Source organism: Cibotium barometz, chromosome 32, assembly GCF_041138505.1.
Source record: "Cibotium barometz isolate CiBa-2024 chromosome 32, ASM4113850v1, whole genome shotgun sequence".
Lineage (NCBI taxonomy): Eukaryota > Viridiplantae > Streptophyta > Polypodiopsida > Cyatheales > Cibotiaceae > Cibotium > Cibotium barometz.
Genome location: NC_141077.1, coordinates 41,140,190 through 41,164,559, shown reverse-complemented (window position 1 = coordinate 41,164,559; position 24,370 = coordinate 41,140,190). Strand labels below are relative to the sequence as shown.

Below are 24,370 nucleotides of genomic sequence, written 5' to 3'. Positions count from 1 at the left end.
TGTATGATCTGCCCCAATAGGACGAGGTGGAATGGAGAATGAGGTGACAAGCTATGATGCCTCCAAAGACCCCATAACGTAGTCTACCACCGTGCCTCCGGTCCGTGTATGACCCCCATGTGGGAAGCATGTCAACCCTCCTGATCCCGGCCACTGTAGCATCCGGTTATAAATAACGAGATGATGCCTGGCTCCCAACTCTGGTAAGTGGTCCCCATAATGTCCTCTGTCTGGTCCAGTGTCCTCTTATGCCCGACTAGCCCCTATCTCCTCTGGATCCACAGGGTGGAGGATCTCCATGTCATCATAGTCATACACCTCACACTGTCTGCTCTGTGTGTGGGCATTGAAGTCGCCCGTAAGAAATACTTCCCCTAGTGTAGAATAATGCATAATCTCCTCTGAGAGACAGACAAGTGTATGGCGAGGCTCCTGTCTCCTCCTCCTGTGGCATGTACTCTGTAATGACATAGGAGAATCGTGATGGAGAAAAGTAACATAGAGCTATGTATATAACCCTATCCTGTGAGAGCTGTAAGCTGATCCACATGTATCTGGCCTCTGGATCTTGTGCTACCACTCTCAGTCTCCCCTGTAGCTCCTATCTGAATAGAACTGCTACTCCCCCCGACCCTCTCGAGGTACCCTGGCGTGCGGTCCTCCTGTATGCTGACTCCCACTGGAATCCCTCTACTCGAGGTAGCCCTCTCTCTGGGCTCTTATGTGTCTCTGTCAGAAGTATGATGTCTCTCCCCACCATAACATGCTCCAATCGTCCAGGCTGCACCCATAGTGAACCATTACAGTTCCATACTGCCATGTGTATCTCTATCAGTGGCCTGGTCTGTGTCCCATAGGCCCCAAACCGCTAATCCATGGGCCGGCCATCAATGATGACCCGACCATCTCGATAGAAGGCCTTCTTGCCTTCTCTCCTCGCATGTAAGACTCGTGGCATGCAAGCTCTCCTATGCTCAAGCTGCATCCTCATGAGATCATCATCCAAGAAAATAGGTGCTCCCTCTAAACCTCGTAGTATGACCCTCTTCCTCATGAAGGTGACACTCTCCGTCTCTCCTGCAAACTAACTGTAGGATGAGGGCTCGCTTGCGTGTTGAGTCTTTCCCGGCTCTCCATGCTTTGGTGAAGGAGAGAGGGTGCTCTTCCCTGTAGCCGAGCTTCATGCATAGAAGCTGTCCATCTTTCTCGGGAGTGGAGTCGGGTGTCTCGGCTATACCTGTGACTCGAATGTTGAGGCGGCGGGCATGCCTCATCTTCTTCTCCTCAATGGTGGTGTGAATGATTTGGTGTTCTTCCCTTTGAGTCTCCTCCCTCACTTCTTTACGGATGTTCTTCTTCACCACCTCAACCCATCCTGACTGCTTGGCTTCGAGTTTTCCCTCCATGTCCTTTGTGATCTCCTTGGAGATCTCTTCTTTGATGGCCGTGAGAGTGTTGTCATTGATCTCCCCTTCTTCCTTCTCAGTATTCTTGATGGCTACCATTTCCACTTTCAATGCACTCACCTCCTCCTTGAGTGCCGTGTTCTCTTGTTCGAGGTTCGTGACCCGTACTTCGAGAGCCATGATGTGCCGGTGTAGTTTGTTCTCCACCTCATTGAGGTTGGAATCGGATGTCTTCTTGTTCTCCTTGATTAGTGCCTTCATTGCCGTCTCGAGGGCCTCGAGTTTCTCTTGGAGACTCGAGGCCATTCCTCCAAATCACTCTGCAGTCCTTCCCACAGGCAGGGAGGAGAGAGAGAGAGAGAGTTATGTTGCTGCCTTGGGGGCCTGAGTAAGGGTGGGTGGCTGGGTGGGTGGGTGAGGAAACGCGAGGCACAGAGCCTAGCGGGGAAAGAGGCGGGCCAGCATAGCGAACAGAGACACCGCAGCGAATGGAAGGGGGCTAGTGGGCGGTGAACAGAGACACAACAGCGCAGGGGGCTAGGGCAGCCAGCGCAACGAAGGGACACAAGCAGTCTCATATAAGTGAGGGAGCAAAAGATATACAAAACAAGATAAAAAAGTGAGAGGCCAGCCCACCTATTTATAGGTGGGGAGAGCTGGCCGATTGGAGCTACATATGCTGGCCGACTGGACATCAGTAGTTGGCCGATTGGGAAAAAACCATAGAGGCTGGGAAAAATCCGAGAAAAATATGTAAAATAGGGGTGGCCAGCCCACAGTCAAGGGCCATGCAAAAGGTACCAAAAGGACACCAGCAATGGGCAGAAACTGGGGATGAATGCGCTAACAGGGGGCAGCAGCATGGGCTTTTGAGACAGCACCGGCCCTAGCATATGAGGAGACAGGATAGGACCTCACCCTTCTTCTCTCCCATCACAGTATCATGACAGCTCCATTATCAGCAGCCCCTGTTGGGAGGAGGCCCACATGCCCTTGTCAAAGGTGGGAGATCATTAGCAGTATAGCAGCATGGCACATTTGGCATGCTCGCTACAGCAAGGCCATAGAGGGCACTACCACACCACCCACTAAGTCCATCAGGAGCATATGGACTTACATATACACACCCTTCGTGGCCAGAAGCTTCGAGGTGCTCTGAGCGTTTGCAGAAGTGCCGAGAGGCTTTGGAGGAGCAGTAGGGTCCGAGACAGCGAGGTTACTTCACATTTTAGGCCACCTGTTTGGCTGTTCTGCCCTCCCCTCCCCTCCATTGTATGAGATAGACTTGGCCAGCGAGGAAGAGCCCCTCTCTGTCCCTTGTTGTTTTTCCCGTCTTCCATGATTGAAACTGGGTTATGTGTTTAGCCACTTTGGCTCCAATTTTGGTAACTATTGGAAGGATCTTTTCTTGGAAAAAAAATGGAGATTTCTTTGGGGCAAAGCCATCTGAATATGTAGTCTACGCTCTGCAACCTGAACTCTGGATCCCAATCACATGATAGTAATCCCATATGACATATCCTGCAGGCCCAATCTCAAAACCAATGTCCCACAGTAGATGCTTCTGTTCTCCAAGTGTTGGGTCATTTTCTCATTTCCTCTTTTAATTTTGCAAACCTGCACCCACAATATATTGACTTGCACTTAAATGTTGCACCTACGTGTGCCCAATTTGCCCCCAATCTGCACCTACGTGTGCTCAATTTGCTCCCAGTTTGCACTTGATTGTACTCCAACTTGGCTCAAACTATCCTGCATCGAGCCTTGGTCGTGTGCTTGTCCTCTCCTTTTTGTTCAGGTATGCTAATTTTCTGCCATTGTTCATGTGCTCCCAGTTTCTATGCTTAGTTATGTACTTTAATATTCACTAGTCTGATACTCTTTTTAAATTGTTGGACAGTTTACTAAATTATTATCCTATGTTGTGTAGTTTGGTTTTCTCTTGTGGAGATCAGTGCTATTTGTACTCTCACAATTGTAGAGGCAGGAGTTTCAGCCGTGCCGGGTGTCATCTTGGTCTTCCTCTTGCAACCTCTGCCAGTAAGTATATACAATCTTTTTACTATTAGCTTCAAACCATGTACCATTTCACCTTCGAATTGTCTTGGTGATATATAATTTTTTGAAAATTAAAAGGAAAGAGAGGAGGAAAAAGACAGAGGGACAGAGAGTCAGCTGATTATAGAAGCTTTGTACACCTTGTAATGGCTGCAAATGACTTCCGTGCCATTTCACCTCCAAATTTTCTTGGTGATACATGAGTTTTTTAAAACCAAAAGAAAAAGGATAGCCTAAGGGGAACATGGATGGGAGCAGGAAAAAGAAAGAGGGAGAAAGAGTGTCAGCTAAAATGATACATGAGTTTTTTAAAATCAAAAGAAAAAGGATAGGCTAAGCGGAACATGGATGGGAGCAAGAAAAAGAAAGAGGGAGAGAGAGTGACAGCCATGGGCTTTGGTCCCAAAATGGCTAATTTGGTGCATTTACTTGGCTCTGGCTCTATCACGCGGATTATGCTCAATGGAGGACTTTCGGATGGTATTTCTCTCACCCGTTCTCTCCGGCAGGGTTGTCCTCTTAGCCCTCTTTTCTTTGCCATTGCCACTCATCCTATGTTATCTCGCCTAGATGCTATGGCATCACATGGTGAAGTGGTTGGTTTGCATCTCCCTCATGGCAAGCAATTGGTTGCTCAAGCCCTTGCGGATGACACTTTTATGTTTCTCAGGGCCGAAAAAGCCAATATAGATCGAGCAATGGAAGCTTGGAATAATTTTGCATTGGCTTCTGGGCTGAAAATAAATTCAACAAAATCAGCCCTCATTGTATGCACGGAATTTGATCTTGAGGCATTAGGGTGGCAAGGTCGTGTGGTGCATACAGGAGACATTGTTCGTCATCTTGGATATCCGGTGGGTGTGGATGTGGACCCCCAAGCGCTTCTTGCTTGGATTTCTGCTCGGATCTCCGATAAATTTGTGTATTGGAAAGCTCAAGGGTGGCCTATGCATGTGAGGGTTAAGGTAGCTCAGGTTATTATGCTTAGCATGATTTCCTATTTTTTGTCTTTGCTACCTTGGACGCACAAATCTCTCATCCGTTTGGTTGCTCCCATTCGGTTTATGCTGTGGAAGAGGCAAGGAAATATTATGGGTCAAACATGGATAGCTTGGAATCACATTACGACGCCCAAAAGAATGGGTGGGGCTGCTTTACTGGATGTCCGCTTGCATATGGTGGCGCGTAGGTGGGCGCTTTTTCAGGATATGTGTTTGCAGGAGCAGCCTTGGGTATTCATGGCTCGTGACTTGATTGAGTTGGAGGGATTGTCACATGGGCGGACACGTGTGCAAGCTTCATGGTGGGACATTGTGAATGCGGCTCATCCTGTCCGTATTCGCTCTTCACACATTTTATCGCATATTCTCCTTTCTTGGCATGAAGTTCTACTCTTGGCTCGGTGGGATCCTGGTCATGAAAGACTACTTTTGAACTCTTTGCAGCTCGAAACATTTGTGGAGTCGCGTGTCATTGTTTGGCCAGACAGAGATGCTTCACGCATACGACTCAACCGCATGGTCAGGCTAGGCTTGGTTAGAATCCGAGATGCTGTGATACCTGGTCGTGACAGGCTATATTCGTTTCATCGTATTCGGCAGCACTTTAGGGTTCCTCGGACATTTCAGCCACTATGGGTTGACATCATGCATGCAGTTGAGCCTTTTACTCCATTGCCTCGGCCATCTGCAGATCAGCCTTGGCTTGATTGGGCACTATGTAAATCTGGTGACTTGATATCACTCTCAGCTAACCAGGTCTATCATAAGCTTGTATCAGAGAAAGATTGGGTTTCAGCCAAGGCCAATAAGGTGTGGGGATTGCACAAGTCTAAATCATGGTGGCAGAAAACTCTTATGCGTGGTTGGCAGTCTAAACTCCCTTACCAAGGTAAGGCTTTCATTTGGAGGATGTTGGTGGGAGGGTTACCTACACGGGATCAGCTGAGCCGTCGTAAAATTACACTGGCCTCTTGCTTCTTCTGCACGACATGCACTGAAAGAGTTATGCATCTGTTCATGAGTTGTCCAATGGCCCGTCAGATTTGGTCTTTTGTCTCTCGCGTTTGGGAGGCAGTAGAGAGGTCTACTGTTTCGGCTCATCAGTGGATATTTGGGATTTGTCCTCAAGTCATTACTTCAGACAGTCACCTTGTGATATTCCATTTCCTTAGATGGACAGGACTTTGGCATATTTGGACTACACGGAATGGGTTCATTTTTGATTCCTTGTCTGGAATACATGGGCACATTCTACGTATCCGCGGTTTGCTGCTTTGGCAGTTTTCTTCTCTTCTCTCAGCTCAGCTACTGGATGCAGATGTTATTTCGTTATGGTCTACGGCGGCTCGGCTGGCTCATCTTTGATGCTTTTATCTGGGATGCTTATTTGGCTAGGAGGCTTTCTTATTAGTGTACAGGTTTGCATGGTCATGATCCTTTAGAGGATCTTTTGTGGGGGTTTTGTTTGGGGCCATAGGTTCTGTGTGAGCCATGTGGCTGATGTACATTTTACATATAATATAAAACACCATTTCACGAAAAAAAAAAAAAAAAGAGTGTCAGCTAAATGATAGAAGCTCTGTAAACCCTGTAATAGCTACAAATGATTTCCACATCTGTATTTCAAGGGTTGCTTAAGGGAATTCTTACTGACGAATTTACAATTCAGCATATGTTTATAACCTTGAGCACCTCTTTGCTCATGAGATGCCATGCTCGAGGTTATAAACATTTGTCAAGATGTGGGCAGGCAGTTTTTGAAAGCATTTGTTTCACTCCACAACTACTAAAATTACAACCGATATTCTTGCTAATTATTTTCTTCAGGTGTGGATGGGGTGGGCTGTAGCACGTTTTCGAAGAAAGGCTATAAAATACACAGATTCACGTGTAACATTGTTAGGGGAGATTTTGTCAGGTATAAAGACAGTCAAGTACAATGGTTGGACTGCTCCATTTCTCAGATTCATTGCACAAATACGTGACAATGAACTCAAGTATATCAAAAGGGCTCTATACTTCAAGTCTTCAACATCGACTCTAAAGGTTAGAAGCAAAACCTAAAATGGAGGTCATGCCAGCTAATGAAGCCACACACCTACATAAACAATCTGTTATTCATTGTTTTCGCCCCTCAGCACAATATCCCCTTTCTTTTTATACCTGAATGTGCATGTGTTGGATCTCTTCAATTGGAATCTCAAATGCAGGATGGAGTGGCTCCCTTGGCATCACTGATAGTTTTTGGGACTTATGTTGGAATACATGGAAAATTGTCAGCAAGCATGTCATTCACAGTTTTGGCACTGCTTAGTGTTCTTGTGCGGGTCTTCAACATCGCTCCTGCAGGTAAATGATACTTTTATTGTTGGTCTTTATCACCTAATCTGATTATTCAAAAGAGTCATCGGACAATTGATTCGATTCACAGCTAAGTTGGAACATGAATCTATATATTTTTTCTAATGGATCAGAAGACATACGTTCAATCTTTCATTGAGGCTCACTACATTATTCAACGAAGCAATCTAGCAGTAAATGGGGGTTCAGGCTGTCAAAGACAATCATTTGTCAAAATGCATCAGAAAATTGGGTTCCATTTTCCTCCAAGGCAAGGCATGCAATACAGCAAGCCATGCCACATGAACTCCTTCCAGAAGCTTGTGAAGAGTGCTGGTTTCAAGTCATGGCTAGAAGGACGTGGTTGGCATTCAACGGAAAATGGATGCTACTCCAATTTAGCATCTTGCGTCTGAAAGTCTATAAAATTTGTGCAAACTGCCATGCTGAGATACCGATTATAAGGTACAACGAATGGATAACGTCAGTGAGCTGGAGCTCCCGCTTCTCCCCTGTACACCTGCAGTCCCCCTTTGCATAGCCCCTTCCTTGCAACCCCCATTGCCTATGCACCTCCCCGCCCTCCTCCAGCCCTTCCCTCACTCTAGGCGGCACCCTCTTTGACCTGTGTGCAGCTCTTCAGCTGCCGCCCCTGCCCTTCCGCCAGTGCTCTAGTCCGCCCTTTTGCCCAACTCGCCTCTATGCCACACCCCGATCCTCTCTATCCCCCCTCTTTCCCAAACCACCCCCCCACACACACACAGGACTTGCTTGAGGCCCAAGATCCTCCTGTAGCTACTGTTTTCACTGCCCATAGGCGATGCCGCCGAGGAAGCACCTTATGGGGTTGTGAACCCAAGACCTCCTGGTCCTAAGCAGACACCTTCACCACTCAGGCTATCACCTCATTGGCTACCCCTCCCTGTTCCGTTACTGAGGTGCGCAAAGTACCGAATAAACTAGGGCACTATTTTCAAATTGATGACACGAATGCAACCTTGCCCGTAGTTTATAAAGTAAGGGAATGCCAAGCCATCTTGGATGGCGGTGCTGGAGTTAGCAATGTTGGGACCAATGGGGTTGACCATCCTTGAGAAAACCCACTTTGGAGGTGAAATTGGTAGAGGGAACAACCACAAAACACTCGGGTATTGTCCAAGACCTCAAAACTAAAGCAAACTTTTGTGGTAATGAAATTTAGCAAAGATCTGGTGTGCATGATATCAGCTTAGGGTTTCCCTACATGCGTGAGTGTCAGCTCATTCTCTCGGTTGATTCAGGATTGGGGCATTGATCACATCTGCATTAGAACTGTCCAATGTGGGCTACCTAAGAAACAGCATTGTTGCAATGCAATTTTACCCTGCACACCACCACGCACACTGATAGTATTGTGGCACCTGATTTGTGCTCCTTGTTGCACAAGCTCGGCCCTGCTAGAAATGCAAAACTGTTGGTCTTAGAGTATAATTTCTCCACTGATATTATGTGATTCTCAGTGAGACTTTCAAAACAGTAATAGTGAGATCTTAATCTAAATACTGACAGGGCATCTGCAGACTTGTATAAGTGTACCCATTCGTATGACTTGACTATGTCATCAGTTGTTTTTAAGGTTTATAGACGCTTAGGTTCATTCTTAATTTAATGACCTTTTGCCTTTTGCTAAAAACATAAACAATTATGGATTTTAAGAAGATGCAAATGTGGTTTGGCTTTTAGGGGTGCAATATGCAGGGGAGGCACGTGTAGCAGTTGAAAGGATACAAAGATTGTTGAACATTCCCAATAGCTCCAGAAGGGAAGACGGACTAGAGAAGGTACTAGTCTTTTTCTTTCGCACAATGAGTGATATATTTGCAACTTATTTTCACATGCATGCAAGTATTGGAGGTAAGAGATTCCTTTGAAAGCTGATGTTGAATCCTCTGTTTTCAGATTTCTTCAACATCTATTGAAGAGTCTGTTTTTGTAAAGGATGGATGGTTTTCTTGGGTGATCTCTGAAGAAAATGCGCATTGTCCCTTGACTCATCCAAAGATTTCTAAACAAGGTAGCAAGAAATCAAAAATCCAAGTAGAGACAGCTTTCGAATTGGTTCAAGGATTATCACCCAACAAAGAAGCAGTTTTAAAAGATATAAACATAACTATCAAGAAAGGGAAGTTAGTAGGTATCATGGGACATGTTGGCAGTGGCAAGAGTTCTTTCCTCCTATCACTTTTGGGAGAGACACAGGTACCAAGCGATAAATCAAATACCTGTCTATTTATTTTGTTGCACTATTATATTTTGTGATTACTGTAATGTATTATCAGTAATTTAGCACTCACACTTCACTACTACAGCATGTAAGAAATTTCCTAAGATGCTGAGATAAATGAGTTAATATTTTATTGCAATTGAAGACTTGTAAGGACACATCTACCCATGTCTTACAATCCGTACCATCATCAAATTCCAAGAAAAATTCTTGTCCTTTACAATTATTGGAGCATTAAGTACAAACATTGCTCACGAACCCTCTCATAGACACAAAGCTCCATGCCTTAAAAAAAGGTTCAAAAAATAAAAAAACTCAAACTCAAAGAAAACATTTATTTTCTATAACTTGGGCGGAACACACGTGTTTGAATTCATTTAGACCTACTCTAGGAAATGCTAGAGACCGATTCACCTGAGGGAAATCCTTTGATGCGAACTCGTCTCCGATTCAATGGATCATCGGAAATGATATCCAGGCGATTGTTGTATATCAAATCATACCTCAAACCCACACAGCCTGCTGTCCCATCAACACTCAAACAGAGCGCTTCCCTGTTAAGAAGGCAAGACTTTTTCCAAGCGAGGAGATTTGGGAAGAAATGAGCTAAATAAACATGGATGTGGTGGGGGGTGGAACCACGGAACCTTGGAAATGGGAGGTGCCACGGTCCTCCAAGCCCAGATTCACCAACACACTCAATGAATAGTGCCATAAACTAGTGAAAAGGGCATTGAACCGCCTTATCTTTGGGCGAAGCTCCAGTGAAGGAGCGGGAGCAGCACCATAACCATCAATGTTCACTCCATCCAAAAGTGCTCAAGCCATGTCGGACGTCACTCTGTTTCAAACTTTTGCTGGCGACCCCAAAGCTGGCCATGGCCAAGTAGCCCAACAACCACCTTTGTAGCAATCGGGATATGTCTCTTTTATATGTCACCATTAGAGACAGGCAATCCACAATCCGGGTCGCAAGCACACATAGTGCAAGCAGGAGTACCACCTCCTAAAGGAGCCTGTTATGGAAGCGTCTTCACCACGGAACCAAGTTCTAGTTTCTCTCTGTTTGCACGAAAAACAGGGAATGGAAGGAAAGATAAAGAACCAATTAACACGGGCTACTTCAAACCTAGGTGTTCCACAAGGGCAATGTGTCCTCTGCCACCGTAAGCCTGCAGCCTCAGAGCTAGGCCGGGGTAGGACTAGTGCCATTGGAAACCGCACTTCCACCGCCACATGAATGTGCAAAAGAAACGCTAAGGATGGTGTTTGAATTGGGAAGGGGGGTTGCTACGAATATAGCACCTAGAGGCCCAGATTTGGGCAAGACCAAGTCAATCCACATCTCAAGGATGATGAGCAAATTCATAGTGGTTGCGTACTTTAAGTACAGTGCGGGATGGTTTGGTATGCGTAAAGTACACATCAGGATAAGTACTTTAAGTACTTTCATTTTTTTAAACCATTCATAATTTAGCAACATTGGTACACAGAATTGTGCAAAAAACAATTGAAATTCAAACATCTTTGCTCTATTATAAATGTCAAATGAGTTGCGAGCATTCAACATGACGCCCGCGGGCAGACGGGCTTCCAGTCTCCTGTTTTCGTCGCCATTGGGACCTCATGGAAGGTGGCCTTCGTGCTGCCTTCAATGAGATTATGATCATAGGTGCCATGCCAGAGAGGCTCTCAGAGGGCTTGATTCACCTGATTCTCAAGGAGGGTGGTGACAGATTGGAGATCTGACAGTTGGAGACCCATCACTCCTCTAGGGAAAGCGTATAAGATCTTGGCTAAGGCCATCAGCAGGAGACTACAACCCTTTCTCCCAGACTTGATCCACGACACTCAGACTGGCTTAGTTCAGGATCGGAGTATTTTGGACATCTTCACCTTCTGGGAGGCGACAACTTTGGCCAGGAGGCAGCAGTAAGACCTCATTGTGCTACTCTTAGACTTTGAGAAAGCTTATGATAGAGTGGATTGGAGCTTTCTGGAGGGCACTATGAGCGAGATGGGATTCCCCATGGAGTGGATCCGTGGAGTCTCTGAGGACTTTATTCAGCCTCACACAACCAGGTTCTCATTCAAGGAGCCCGTGGTGATAGATTCCCCCTCTCCCGTTCGGTTAGACAGGGCTGTCCTTTGGCACCTTACCTCTTCCTATTCGTCGTGTGGCGGTCCTTGGAGCAGATGAGGGTAGTGATCTGCTTACTTTCTCTATTGGATTTCAAGGTAGACTAGAGAGATCAGAGCTTCCCTTGGAGGATTGAAGAGGGTGAGGGTGATCGGTTTTTGGGCACGGGCATGGCACAGATCCAACACCGGCCAAGGTGGCTAGGGAGAGATTATGGCAGCTATGGATTTGGGAGTGCTGACCTCTCACGTGATTGCAGTAGGACCCAGGAGAGTGGACTTGTCATGATCCTGTGGATTGGGAGGAGACTCTGGACGCCCCCTTCTTTGCATATACAGCGCGGCTAGGCCGTAGGATTCAGATGCCTGAGATAGGCAGCAGCAGTGCATTGGCAGTCACAGGGCCTATCACAGCGCTTCCTTTCTGATTTCTAGAAGAGCCTGTGGGACAGCTTTTGGCCTACAAAGATCACACTCTTTCTTTGGTTGATGGCACACAGGAGTTTGGCGGTCGGTACATGGCTGGTAGTAGGAGGTCGTTGCCTGCGGTGCAGCCACCATCAGGAGTCTCAACGACATTGCCTTTGGGATTGCCCGAAGGCTCAGCAGATCTGGCAGCGGATTCTCCACATCTTCGCTATTGACAGGGCATCGACCGGGATCATCACTTGCGGCACTGTCGCTTGGGCCACAGAGGGTGGAGTGATCAGGGCTTATGAGGAGGATGGGGGAGGGCTAGCCCTTCAGGTCTCTCACCATCGTATTGCAGTAGTACCAGTCACAACACCTCCTACACGTGACTGGCGGCTAGGCTCATGCCAGAGATGGGAGATTTGCAGTAGCATCGCAACCTAGCACATTTAGTGTGCTAGATGCAACGAGGCCATCGAGGGTACACACACTCCGCCGGCTGCGACTATTAGGAGCATATGGCTCTATATTATTCACACCCTCCGTGATCCGTGGGGGAAGCTTCAAGGAGGTTCTGACCGCATGCGGAAGCGGCGGGAAGCCTTCTTGAAGCTCTGGAGGTCCAGCCCTTTCCTCATAGATATAGAGGCGGTGATCCCATCTAGCATTATAGACCACCTGTGTGGTTGTTTCCCCCCCCCCTCCCCCTGTATGAGATAGCCTTCTCCTCAGAGCAGCCAGCCGAAGGAGAAGCATCTCTTCCCCTTATGATCACTTGTTTACCACCCTTATATGAGGCGAGTTTGTATCTAGCCCGTTGTGGTTGTGCTTAGCCCTTTGTGGTTGTTTTTCATTAACTAATTGAAGGATCTTTTCCTCATAGATATAGCCCTGTGTACTAAGGTTTATGGTTACAGGGTCACACTCACTTAAAAGTTGGGCGGACAAGTTATAAATTGTACACACCAGAGCTAGACATATTTTAATGCATTGTGGCCAAATGTCAATATGGGCACCCAGGCACATGGCTAGAAACCCACGAGTTGCTAAAAGGGACTGGGGAGCTATTTTGAAGCCCATGAGTTGCTTTTCTAGGCAACCCTGGTGTGCTGGACAAGGTAGGCCACACACGTGTGATTATACAGACTTCCAGGGCAGGTTTTTGGCATGACGACTTCACCTGGAGGGTGCTGCACACAGGGTGCTGCAGGGCTGGTCGACTCTCTCTTCTGCCTATTAATTGCTGGTGGGTTTGCTCCTCACAGAGTTTCTCAGAGCTGGTCGATAGGTATTTCTTACCTTTTTGCGGCTGGCTGAGTGCATAGGAGGCTTATACAGGGCTGGTTGACACTTTCTCCTCCTCTATGGGTTGGCTGAACTGTTTTTAGCATAGTACAGGGTTGGGTATCAAGAGTTTCATTGGCCGGAGTAGATACAGGATTTGCTTGGCAACTACACTACTTAACTGGTTGCTAAACGATTTGGCCAGTGGGCTGTCAGGGACTGTTTTGGACAGTTTACAGGTTGTCTCCCACGATGGAAACAGCGAAGATATCAACATTGACTTGAATAAAACCGGTGTGTGTGACTTGGTGGAACCCATGGGTGGCCAGAGAGCTTGAAACATAGTTGGTTGTGCGAGCCGCTGTGTAGACAGCTTTAAGCTAGAGAGTTTGATCACGTACTAGCACTCAGGTGGGCCTGACAGCTGCCCTGAAGCAATCAAGAGAGCGGTTGTTGACTGCTTTGCCCTGGGTTTGTGACCAAGGGTTTGTCTTCTTTTTCTGTAATACATTGATTTGGATAAATCTGGTGTTGCTGGTGGAGTACGGACTCCCAGACACCCGCATCTTGTACAAGGGGCTAGCCCAACTTCAGCCCCTAGTGTTGTCATGTGCAAGGTTGTCTTTTGGTGTTTACAGGATGTATATGTTCTTGATATTTATCATAGATGTATTGGAACATGTCTATCTATGATGTGATGGATGCTGAATGTGTCTCAAGATGGAATTGTGCTTACACTAATTAAAGACTGGATTCTTCATCAAGCATGGTTAGTTTACCATATACATAGCCATGAATCAAGAAACACATGTCTGATATAAAATAGCAAGGCATCCACATGAAAACTCTTCACAAAACTGTAGTGATGACACAACATTAGGGACCAGAAGATCGGTGTGTGTCCCTCTTTCTCGCCCTATGGTTGAGTGCCCCTTGCACACACAAGAGCTATCCGGTATAGAATTTGAAAAATGCAGCCCTGATGAAAAATGCAAACTTGAGTGAAAACGCTGATGATGATGGAGTTCTCCGTGATGGATCTCCAAGCCCTTATGAGAAAAACAAAATTGTAACCTTTCTTCTATCAAAACCTGACACTCTGGTACCAATGTAGCACGGGTGCTTGCGGAAGCATGTTTATGAATCCCCCCCCCCCCCCCCCCCCCCCCCCCCCGAGCGCCCGAAGGTAAATTCTATTCCCTTAAGGGAGTACTATTATACAAGTACATTGAACGGGTAGATTGGCCCAGCCATGCACCACGGTTTCTTCCAAAAACTTTGAATGAAAACAAATCCATCAATCAGCTAGCTTGCAAGTAGCCCAACTACCACAAGCAACAGGAGGAAGGTTCGAAGAGCGTGAGGGACCACCCCTCTCGTATGCCTCCAAACCCGCTCATGCGCATCCAACACTTGTGAGGATACTGTCAAAATGGGCATCGGAACTAAGACAAAGTACTAGGAGCAGAAAGTACAGAAATGCAAGAGAGGAGAAGGCTGTATAAACTCTGCTATATACACGTAAATCCGGTACAAAACTAGTGTGGGGGGAAGGTGTGGTATATATACCACCTGGGCTGGTGGTTGGCCATTGCAAAACAGGCCGACAGCAACAAGAGAAGCACACGCCTTGAAAAAATACCAGTCGGCCAGCAAAAAATGAGTCGGCCAGCAGAAAACAACAGTTAGCCAAGAGAATACAAGTTGGCCAGCAGGTATACCAGTCAGCCAGCTCATACAGCCCCCCGTAACTAGCAAAACTAGGAGAAAACATGGACAATGGGAAAAAAATGGAGAAAGCTCACACACGGGCGAGCACACCCACAACAATGGCCCTCACTCCCTATTGAGTAATATGTACAAACAAGAGATGACTGCTAACACCCCATCTCAGCTCCTGGATGTGGAACCAACCCCAGTGAGTTGGAGTGCTGACAGAGCATCTGCTGAGGTAGAGGCTTCATGAAGAGGTCTGCCGCATTGTCCTCCGTCGAACAAAAGATAAGCAAGATGTCACCAGCCAAAATCTTCTCACGAACAAAGTGATATTGTATCTCTATGTGCTTGGTCCGGGCATCGAAGACCGGGTTCCGAGCAATAGCAATACAGCTCTGGTGGTCGCACTGGAATCTGGATGATCGTGGGTTCCTTCTATGGAAACCCCATCTCGCCAAGTAGCCTCCACAACCACACCACCTCGCAAGCAGCACAAGTAGCCCAATACTCTGCCTCAGTAGAAGACAAGGCAATAGTTGGCTGCCTCTTGCTGCTCCAAGAAATAGCTCCTGAGCAAGGGTAAAGCCGTATCCTGAAGTAGATCTCCTCGTGTCTAGATCTCCTCCCCAATCTGACTCGGTCCTTTGTTCCTTCTCCAGTGTTATAAAAGAGTCCAAGATCCTTTGTACCCTGCAGATACCGCAAGATCTGCAATCCTGCGTCCCAATGAGTCTTCAAAGGTGTCTGCATAAATGAGCTCAATAGCCCCACTGGAAATCTCAAGTCCAATCTGGTGTTCAGCAACCAAATCAATGAACCAACAAGCTTTCGATACAAGGAGGCATCAACTTGCTCACAAGGATCACGTACTGTAAGTTTGGTATTCAGGTACATCGGAGATGAAACAGGCTTGTAGTTCTCCATCACAAAGGCTTCTAGCAACTCATGAACATACTGCTGTTGAGAAACAAAGAACCCCTCTGGGTCTGTCAAATCTCCAATCCCAAAAAGAAATGGAGTAAGCCTAAATCCGTCATCTCAAACTCCTCTGACAAGGCAGCCTTTGTCACAGCTATGTGCTCCATATGTGCTCCTCTGACAAGGCAGCCTTTGTCACAGCTATGTGCTCCATATGTCAAATCTCCAATCCCAAAAAGAAATGGAGTAAGCCTAAATCCGTCATCTCAAACTCCTCTGACAAGGCAGCCTTTGTCACAGCTATGTGCTCCATATGAGTGCTAGTGAGAATAAGATCATCCACATAGAGGATAATCAAGGTGACCGTACCACATTCCCGAAAGAGATACAAGTTTGGATCCACAATTGATCTCTCGAAACCCTTTCTAAGAAAGAAAGAATCAATCTTATGGTTCCAAGTTCTGAGAGCCTGTTTAAGACCATACAACGCCTTCCGTAACTTGTAAACATACCTTTTGATCCTAGAACCTCAAAGCTTGGAGGTTGCTCAACATACACCTCCTCTTGCAAGTCACCATTCAGGAATGCAGATTTCACATCCATCTGATACACCAGCACTACTGAGAAGAGGCAAGGGCAAGAACTGTCCGAATCATGGTCATTCTAGCTGTCGGTGCAAAAGTGTCCTCATAGTCGATGCCAGGTTGCTGAGCATAGCCCTTAGCCACAAGTCTGGTCTTGTGCTTGTCCACGGATCCATCGGACGTATACTTGGTCTTGTAGACCCACTTGACACCAATGACTTACCGTTTTGACGGCGTTGGAACCAACTCCCAAGTTTTATTCTTCTCGATGGCTTTAAGTTCCACTTGCATGGCTTTCCTCCAAGTCTCCTAGGAAAGAGCTTCCTTAACTGAAGTAGGCTCTTTGTCTTGAATGATACTAGACATCAATGCATAGTTCACCTGTAAAAGCTTCTCTGATTGACCTTTATCATGAACTCTGTGCGATCTTCGAGGTCCATCCTCCGTGGTCCACTCGGAGGGATACTCCGTAGCACCTGAATCCCGAATGGTGTCCAACAACCACTTTGGTACTTGAATAGAACGCAAAAGCATTAGAAGAAAACTCCCCTCCTTTGTCAGCCCGAACAATCTTCACCTGCAATCTAGACTCCTTTTCCACCATAACATACCAATCCTTGAACTGAGCAAAGGCCTGGTTCTGCTATGAAAGAAAATACACCCATGTGAATCTGCTACAATCATCCACAAGCAGCATGAAATACAAAGAACCTCCCAAAGATGGGGTCTGCACAGGTCCACACAAGTTAGTGTGTTCCAACTCCAGTGGTTTCGAAGCCCGGCCGCCTAGTAGCCTGCTTTAGCTCCCATTTGGCAAGCCATCCACCATCTGGTCCCGAAAAGCCCGCCGTAGCGCATGCACATTCAAGTGGCCACAACAAAAATGCCACAAATCACCGAGCTGAGTACCTGTAAGAGAAGAGAGTGCTGAGAGTCTATAAATACCATTCTCCACTCCGCCTTCCCAAACAACCTGGCATGTTGCTTTGTCTTGGATAGCAACAAAATGTTCATCAAACTCCACCCACATGCCAGTCTTGCAAACCTCATGCACTGACAAAAGATGAAAGCCAAGAGATGGGGCATTAAGAACCCGGGAGGAATGCTTCCCCCCTCTGCCATTGGGAACGATCTCCAACCTGCCCTCACTATGAATCGAGACTGGATTTGTCACCAATAAAGATGTGACCTGTTTGCCTTTGAAGATCTTGTAACAACTCTCGGGACGGAGTCATGTGCTTGGAAGCACCACTGTCTAGAATCCACTCCCGAGTATCCCCAACGGTGAGACCAACCGCCTCCCACTCGAAGAAGATGAAGCTTTTGTGTCCATAATCTCTAAGTGCACAAAAGCTAGAATCTTTGCGGCTGCGGTTGAGGAATCAACACCTTTCTTGGTGCTCCGCTGAGGACATTTCCTCCAATAATTATCCTTCTAATGGTCACAGGTCCGCTCAGCTTTCAAAGCATCACGCTCTGAGTCGGGCTTCTTCTCAGAAGACTTCGCCTGTGAAGACTTTCCTTTGCCCTTGTTGTTGTTGTTGTTGCGGCCTTTCGACTGCTAGCCAGTCAAAGCCTTAGAATCTCTGCCCTGTGGAGGGTTCAGAAACCGCTCTTCCTGGTCCAATACCATTGGCACAAGCTCCTCCCATGTAATGGTGCTGAGCCTCCCACTGGTGATCAAAGAAGAATAGAAAGCTGAGTATTGAGGGGATAGACGAGACAGCAAGGTGATGGCCATGTCCTTTGATTATATCTCCTTCCCACCTTCTTGAAGAACCTCCTGTTGAAGAGCGTGGAGTTTGTTGATGTGCTCTTGCATCGTCGAAGACTTTGCAGGATTCATCACTCGCATCTGCACTTCCAAGGAAATTCTCTTCATGGGCAATACCCTATTGTACAAAGAAGCCAAGTGCTGCCAAATCCCTCGATCCAGTGTCATGTGTTTGATGTGGTTGATCACTTGGGGTGTGCAATTAAGGAAGATGAAAGAACAAACACAGGCATTGACACAATCCCACAACTGTGCCTGAGCCTCCCGCTCTTTCCCACTGGATAGTGAAAGCTCCTCCTCCTCCAACTCTGGCGTTGGAACTCCAACCACAATGAAATCGGCCAAATAATAAGACTCCAAGATAGACTCCATCATTACCTTCCAGATGCCATAGTTGTTCCCGTCCAACTGTCGGTCCATCGGGAATGTCGAGAGGGTGGGGATCTTCACATGTTTGCCATCTCGAGCAAATCTGCCATCTCGGGGGTTTACTTGGTCTTGTAAAGGGAGGGTGAGTGGGAAAAAAAATATGAAGAAGAGGCTGCAAATAAATGCAAGGTGGCTATCCAACAGTGATGCTGCCTTCTACCTTCTTCTCCATGTCCCGAACAGCCCAACAATACTCCAATTAGCACCAAACACAGCAGTCCCGAATGCTCTCACCGTCCCCAAAGGTTCAAGCCACCTGGGGCTCTAATACCATGTCAAAATGGGCAGCAGAAATGAGAAAGTACTGAGAGAAGAAAGTACAGAAACGCAAGAGAGGAGAAGGCTGTATAAACTCTGCTATATACACCCGAATCCGGTACAAAACTAGTGTGGAGGGAAGGTGCGGCCATTGCAAAACAGGCCGATAGTAGCAAGAGAAGCACATGATTGGAAAAAATAGCAGTCGGCTAGGAAAAATTGAGTTGGCCAACAGAAAACACCAGTCGGCCAGCTCATACAGTCCCCCCACGACTAGCAAAACATGGACAATGGGGAAAAATGGAGAAAGCTCACGCGGGCGGGCACACCCACAACAATGCCCCCCCTCACTCCCTACTGAGTAATGTGTACAGACAGGAGATAACTGCTAATAGATATGGGGGCACCCGTGAGAAGAGAGCTGAAGACATATGTGGCAATGGCTCTCACATGGGGAGGTGGGGGGGGTTTGTAACAATGGATCCATCCTGGCCTTGAAACCTGTGGATACCATCTCTCTGCTCCAGCATGTGGCATCCACCAACACCAAGGAAAAATGGGGAAAAAATACGTGGAGTGAGGAAAAATGATAAAACACCTATACAGGGCGAGCACACCCACAACAGAGACCCTGGTGTCTGATTAAGACAGGAGATGACTTCTAAGACCCCCTCTCAGCTCCTGGCTGTGAAATCAACCCAAGGGAGCTGGAGTGCCGCCTGAGCGTAGCCTGAGGTAGAGACTTCGTGAAGAGGTCCGCCGCATTGTCCTCCGTCGAACAATAAGGGAGCAAGATGTCACCAGCGAAGATCTTCTCACGTACAAAGTGATACTGTATCTCTATGTGCTTGGTCCGGGCATGGAAGACCGGGTTCCGAGCAATAGCTATACAACTCTGGTTATCGCACTGGATGACTATGGGCTCCTTCTGTGGAAACCCAATCTCGCCTAGTAGCCTCCGCAACCACACAACCTCGCAAGCAGCACCACAAGCAGCCCGGTACGCTGCCTCTGTCGAAGATAGGGCAATAGTTGGCTGCCGCTTACTGCTCCAAGAAACTGCTCCTAAGCCAAGGGTAAAACTGTATCCTGAAGTAGATCTCCTCGTGTCTGGATCTCCTCCCCAATCTGAGTCACTCCAACCTTGGAGTCTGACTCCATCCCCTCCTGTGTAAAAGAGTCCTAGATCCTTCGTACTCTGCAGATACCGCAACATCCGCAATCCTGCGTCCCAATGAGACTTCAATGGTGTCTGCATAAAAGAGCTCAACAGCCCCACGGAGAAGCTCAAGTCCAATCTGGTGTTCAGCAACCAGATCAATGAACCAACCAACTTCCGGTATTGCGAGGCATCGACCGGCTCACAAGGATCATTAACGGTTAACTTTGTGTTTGGGTCCATCGGGGAAGTAATGGGCTTGCAGTTCTCCATCCCAAAAGCCTCAAGCAACTCATGAAGATACCGTTGCTAAGAGACAAAAAACCCCCTCTGGGTCTGCTAGATCTCCAATCCCAAAAAGAAGTGGAGTAAGCCTAAGTCGGTCATCTCAAACTCCTTTGACAAGGCCGCCTTCGTCACACCAATGTGCTCCACATGACCGCCGGTGAGAATGAGATCATCCACATAAAGGATGATAATCGTAACCATGCCGCGTTCCCAAAAGAGATACAGGTTAGGATCTGAGATACAGGTTAGGATCTGAGATACAGGTTAGGATCTGCAACCGATCTCTGAAATCCAGTCCGAACAAAGAAGGAATCAATCTTCTAATTCCAAGCCCTGGGAGCCTGCTTAGGACCATACAAGGCCTTACGTAACCTGTAAACCTTCCCTTCTGATCCTGGAACAACAAAGCCTGGAGGCTGCTCAACATACACCTCCTCTTGCAGGTCACCATTAAGGAACGCAGATTTGACATCCATTTGATACACGGGCCACCTCTAAGAAGAAGCAAGGGCAATAACGGTCCGAATCGTGGACATCTGTGCTGTCGGTGCAAAGGTATCCTCGTAGTCGATGCCTGGCCGCCGCTGAGCATAACCTTTAGCCACAAGTCTGGCTTTGTGTTTGTCCACCGACCCATCTGACGCATATTTGGTCTTGAAGACCCATTTGACACCAATGACTGACCGTTTCGACGGCCTCGATACCAACTTCCATGTGTTGTTCTTCTCGATGGCATCAAGTTCCACCTGCATGGCTTTCCTCCAAGTATCCTGTGAAAGGGCTTCCTTGACGGAAGTGGGCTCCTTGTCCCGCATAATGCGAGACATCAGAGCATAGTTTACATGAAGAAGCTCCGCTGTATTGCTTTTGTCTTGGACTCTGTGTGATCTTCAAGGGCCGTCCTCTGTGGTCCACTCGGAGGGTAACTCCGCTGTATTGCTTTTGTCTTGGACTCTGTGTGATCTTCAAGGGCCGTCCTCTGTGGTCCACTCGGAGGGTAACTCCGTGACACCTGACTCTCGAAGGGTGTCCAACAACCACCTGGGTACTGGAACAGATCGTGGAGCCTCATGCTGTTGCGGGGGCTCTACTCCAGCTGCGGGCTCAACTTCCTGTGTTGACTGAGGGTGATCAACTGGAGCAATGGTATGGGAATCATTATCAGACTCCTTTGGATCTCCAAGAAGTGGCGGCTCCTCGACAGTGGATACTGGAACATGCTCATCAAAGACCACATCCCGGCTGACAACAATCGCATTCTTGTCTGGATCATACAATCTATATCCCTTGGAAAGAGAATTATACCCCACAAATATAAGCTTGTGGGACTTGGAGTCAAGCTTCCCCATCTGCTTCTTCGGAATATGAACATACGCATCACTCCCAAAAACACGGAAGTGCGAGACATCAAGTTTCCTGCCAAAGTATGCCTCAAATGGAGTCATGTTAGGTACTGAAGTCGTCGGAGATCGGTTGAGGGTATGGACAACCGTTGCCACAGCCTCCCCCTAAAGTGGACGAGGAAGATCACGATGCTTCAGCATGGTCCTCGCCATCTCCACCACAGTCCTGTTCTTGCGTTCTACAACTCCATTCTCCAAAGGCGATCGCGTATTGGCCAGTTCCCTCTTGATGCCATGGTCTGCACAAAATCTGAGAAATACAGTCGAGGAGAATTCACCTCCTTTGTCAGCCCGGAGAGTCTTTACGTGCAATTCAGACTCTTTCTCCACCATCACTTGCCAATCCTTGAACGGTGCAAAAGCTTGGTCCTTCTGTGAAAGAAAGTAGACCCACATGAATCTGGTACACCCATCAACAAGCAACATAAAATAGAGAGATCCTCCCAATGATGGTGTCTGCTGAGGTCCACACAAGTCAGTGTGAATTAACTCCAACGGTTTCGAAGCCCGCCGCCTGGAAGCCTGCTTCGGAAAGGATTCCTTGTGCTGCTTACCACGTATGCAAGAACTGCAACGTCCTTGCCTACTGCCAACATCTGGCAAGCCAACCACCATCTAGTCTCGGAAAGCTCGCCGTAGTGCATCCACATTTAAGTGGCCAAAACGAAAGTGCCACAAATCTCCGACCTGAGAACCTGTCAACGAGGAGAGTGCAGAGAGCTTGTAGATACCATTCTCCACACCGCCTTCCCAAACAACCTGGCCAGTCTCACGGTCCCGTAGAGCAACTGAATGCTCCTCAAATTCCACCCGAAAGCCAGTCTTGCATACTTCATGCACTGACAGAAGATGAAAACCCAGAGCAGGGACATAAAGAACACGGGAAGCATGCTTGCCCCCCTTGTCGTCGGGAATAATCTCCATCCGGCCCTCACTGTGTATCGGAATAGTGGAGTTGTCGCCGATAAAAATGCAACCTGACTGCCGTGTCAGATCCAAAAAAAAGTCACGGGATGGAGTCATGTGCCTGGAAGCACCACTGTCAAGAATCCACTCCTGGGTATCCTTCGCGGTGAAGCCAACTGCCTCCTCGCTCGAAGACGATGAAGCATTGTCAGAAATATTTTTAACTAAACTTGCCCACTGCTACGTGACACAAAGATGGGGGTTTTACTTTGGTCACTTCTCAGAATCCAAAACACATTTCTATGAAACCTCACCGCCTCCTCACCTCTGTCTCTCCCCTCTAAGTTAAGATGAAAATGAACACATCAAATGTAAGATTATGACTCATGGAGAGGAACATGAATGGTTCATGAGGACAAGCAAGAAATTTAGCTACTCTTGTTACTCCAAATATATAAAAGGGAAACCCTTTGTTGAAAGAAAATCTTTTGACTCAAGATATTGTGAATGGAAACATATGGGGAGTGTTGGTATGGCTCATCCATGTAAATTATGCAAATTGGGCAATTAGGGCAGAACATCCATGCAAATTGGACAATTAGGACGGACCATATTGAAGTAAAATCATCTCTAAGTGCACAAATGCAGGAGTCTTTGCAGCTGAGGCTGAAGAATCAGCACTCTTCCCAGTCCGCTTAGGACACTTCCTCCAATAGTGGCCTTTCTTACCACAATCATTGCAGGATCGTTCGGCCTTCAGCTTCTCTCGTTCTGAGTCGGGCTTCTTCTCAGAAGACTTCTCCGGTGAAGCCTTCCCTTTGCCCTTCTTGTTATTCCGGCCTTTCAACCGTTGGCCAGTTAAGGCCTCCGAACCTCCGCTGTGAGGAGGGTTCGTGAAACGTTCCTCCTGGTCCAAGACCATTGGCACAAGCTCCTCCCAGGTAATGGTGCTGAGCCTGCCACTCGTAATCAAAGAGGAGAAGAAAGCAGAATACTGAGCAGGCAAGTGGGACAGCAAAGTAATGGCCATGTCTTCAGATGATATCTCCTTCCCAGCCTGGAGGACTTCCTGCTGAAGGGCCTGCAGCTTGTTAATGTGCTCCCGCATCGTCGATGACTTTGCAGGGTTCATAACCCGCATCTGCACTTCCAAGGAGATCCTCTTCATGGGTGATGCCCTGTTATTAAGAGAAGCCAAGTGCTGCCATATGCCTCTGGCCAGCGTCATGTGCTTTACGTGATTGGTCACTTGTGGTGTGCAATTGAGGGAAATAAATGACCGGACCCTGGCATTGACACGATCCCACATCTGTGCCTGTGCCTCTCGGTCCTTCTTCATCGACAGTAACTCCCCTTCCTCTGCTTCTAGCCATGGAACCCCGATGACGATGAAATCAGCAAGGTCATATGACTCCAGCACAGACTCCATCATAACCTTCCAGATGCCGTAATTGTTCCCGTCCAACTGACGGTCCACTGGGAACGTGGGGAGAGTCGGGATCTTCACGTGCTTCTCAGCCATCTCTAACAAATCTGCCATCACGGGGATTTAACTGAAAAAGGGTGGGTGGGTGGGAAAAAAAAACTAAACCTGCAAGTGGCTGTCCAGCACCTTAGCCCGCCTTCCTCTTGCAACTTCTCTTCCCGAACAGTCCAAAACAGTCCACCAATCAGCAACTTAACTATCCCCCTCTTGCTCAGAAAACTCCCAAGATCTATCAAGAGCCTAGGGCTCTGATACCATGTCAAAATACGCAGAGGAAATGATAACCAAACTTGAGACCACAAGAGCAACTAGAGTGCAGAAAATAGACAGCACAAGAAAGACAGAGAGAGAGGTGTGTAAACTCTTCTCTATACACAAGATCCCGAGAAAAACTGAATGAGTGCAGTCGGCCAGCATCAGAGGCTCCTGCCAGCATGTGGCATCCACCCACACCAAGGAAAAATGGGAAAAAATGGGGAAAAAATACGGGGAGTGAGGAAAAATGATAAAACACCTATACAGGGCGGGCACACCCACAACAGAGGCC

General features: G+C 47.4%; 1 protein-coding gene across 2 annotated transcripts in view; it reads left to right on the top strand.

Moving 5' to 3' along the window:
* The window catches only part of LOC147620197 (uncharacterized), a 107,943-nt gene that overhangs the window by 29,428 nt on the left and 54,145 nt on the right, over positions 1-24,370 (top strand). The window contains exons 1-6 of one of the 2 annotated variants that reach the window (XM_086772396.1): positions 2,669-3,204; positions 3,337-3,446; positions 6,293-6,511; positions 6,676-6,814; positions 8,528-8,625; positions 8,744-9,043. In XM_086772396.1, the coding sequence (XP_086628522.1) occupies positions 6,299-6,511; positions 6,676-6,814; positions 8,528-8,625; positions 8,744-9,043 (750 nt within the window). In that variant the 5' untranslated portion in view covers positions 2,669-3,204; positions 3,337-3,446; positions 6,293-6,298. Of the gene's footprint in view, positions 1-2,668; positions 3,205-3,336; positions 3,447-6,292; positions 6,512-6,675; positions 6,815-8,527; positions 8,626-8,743; positions 9,044-24,370 lie in introns of those variants that run through there. The other variant, XM_086772395.1, reaches the window with a different exon arrangement.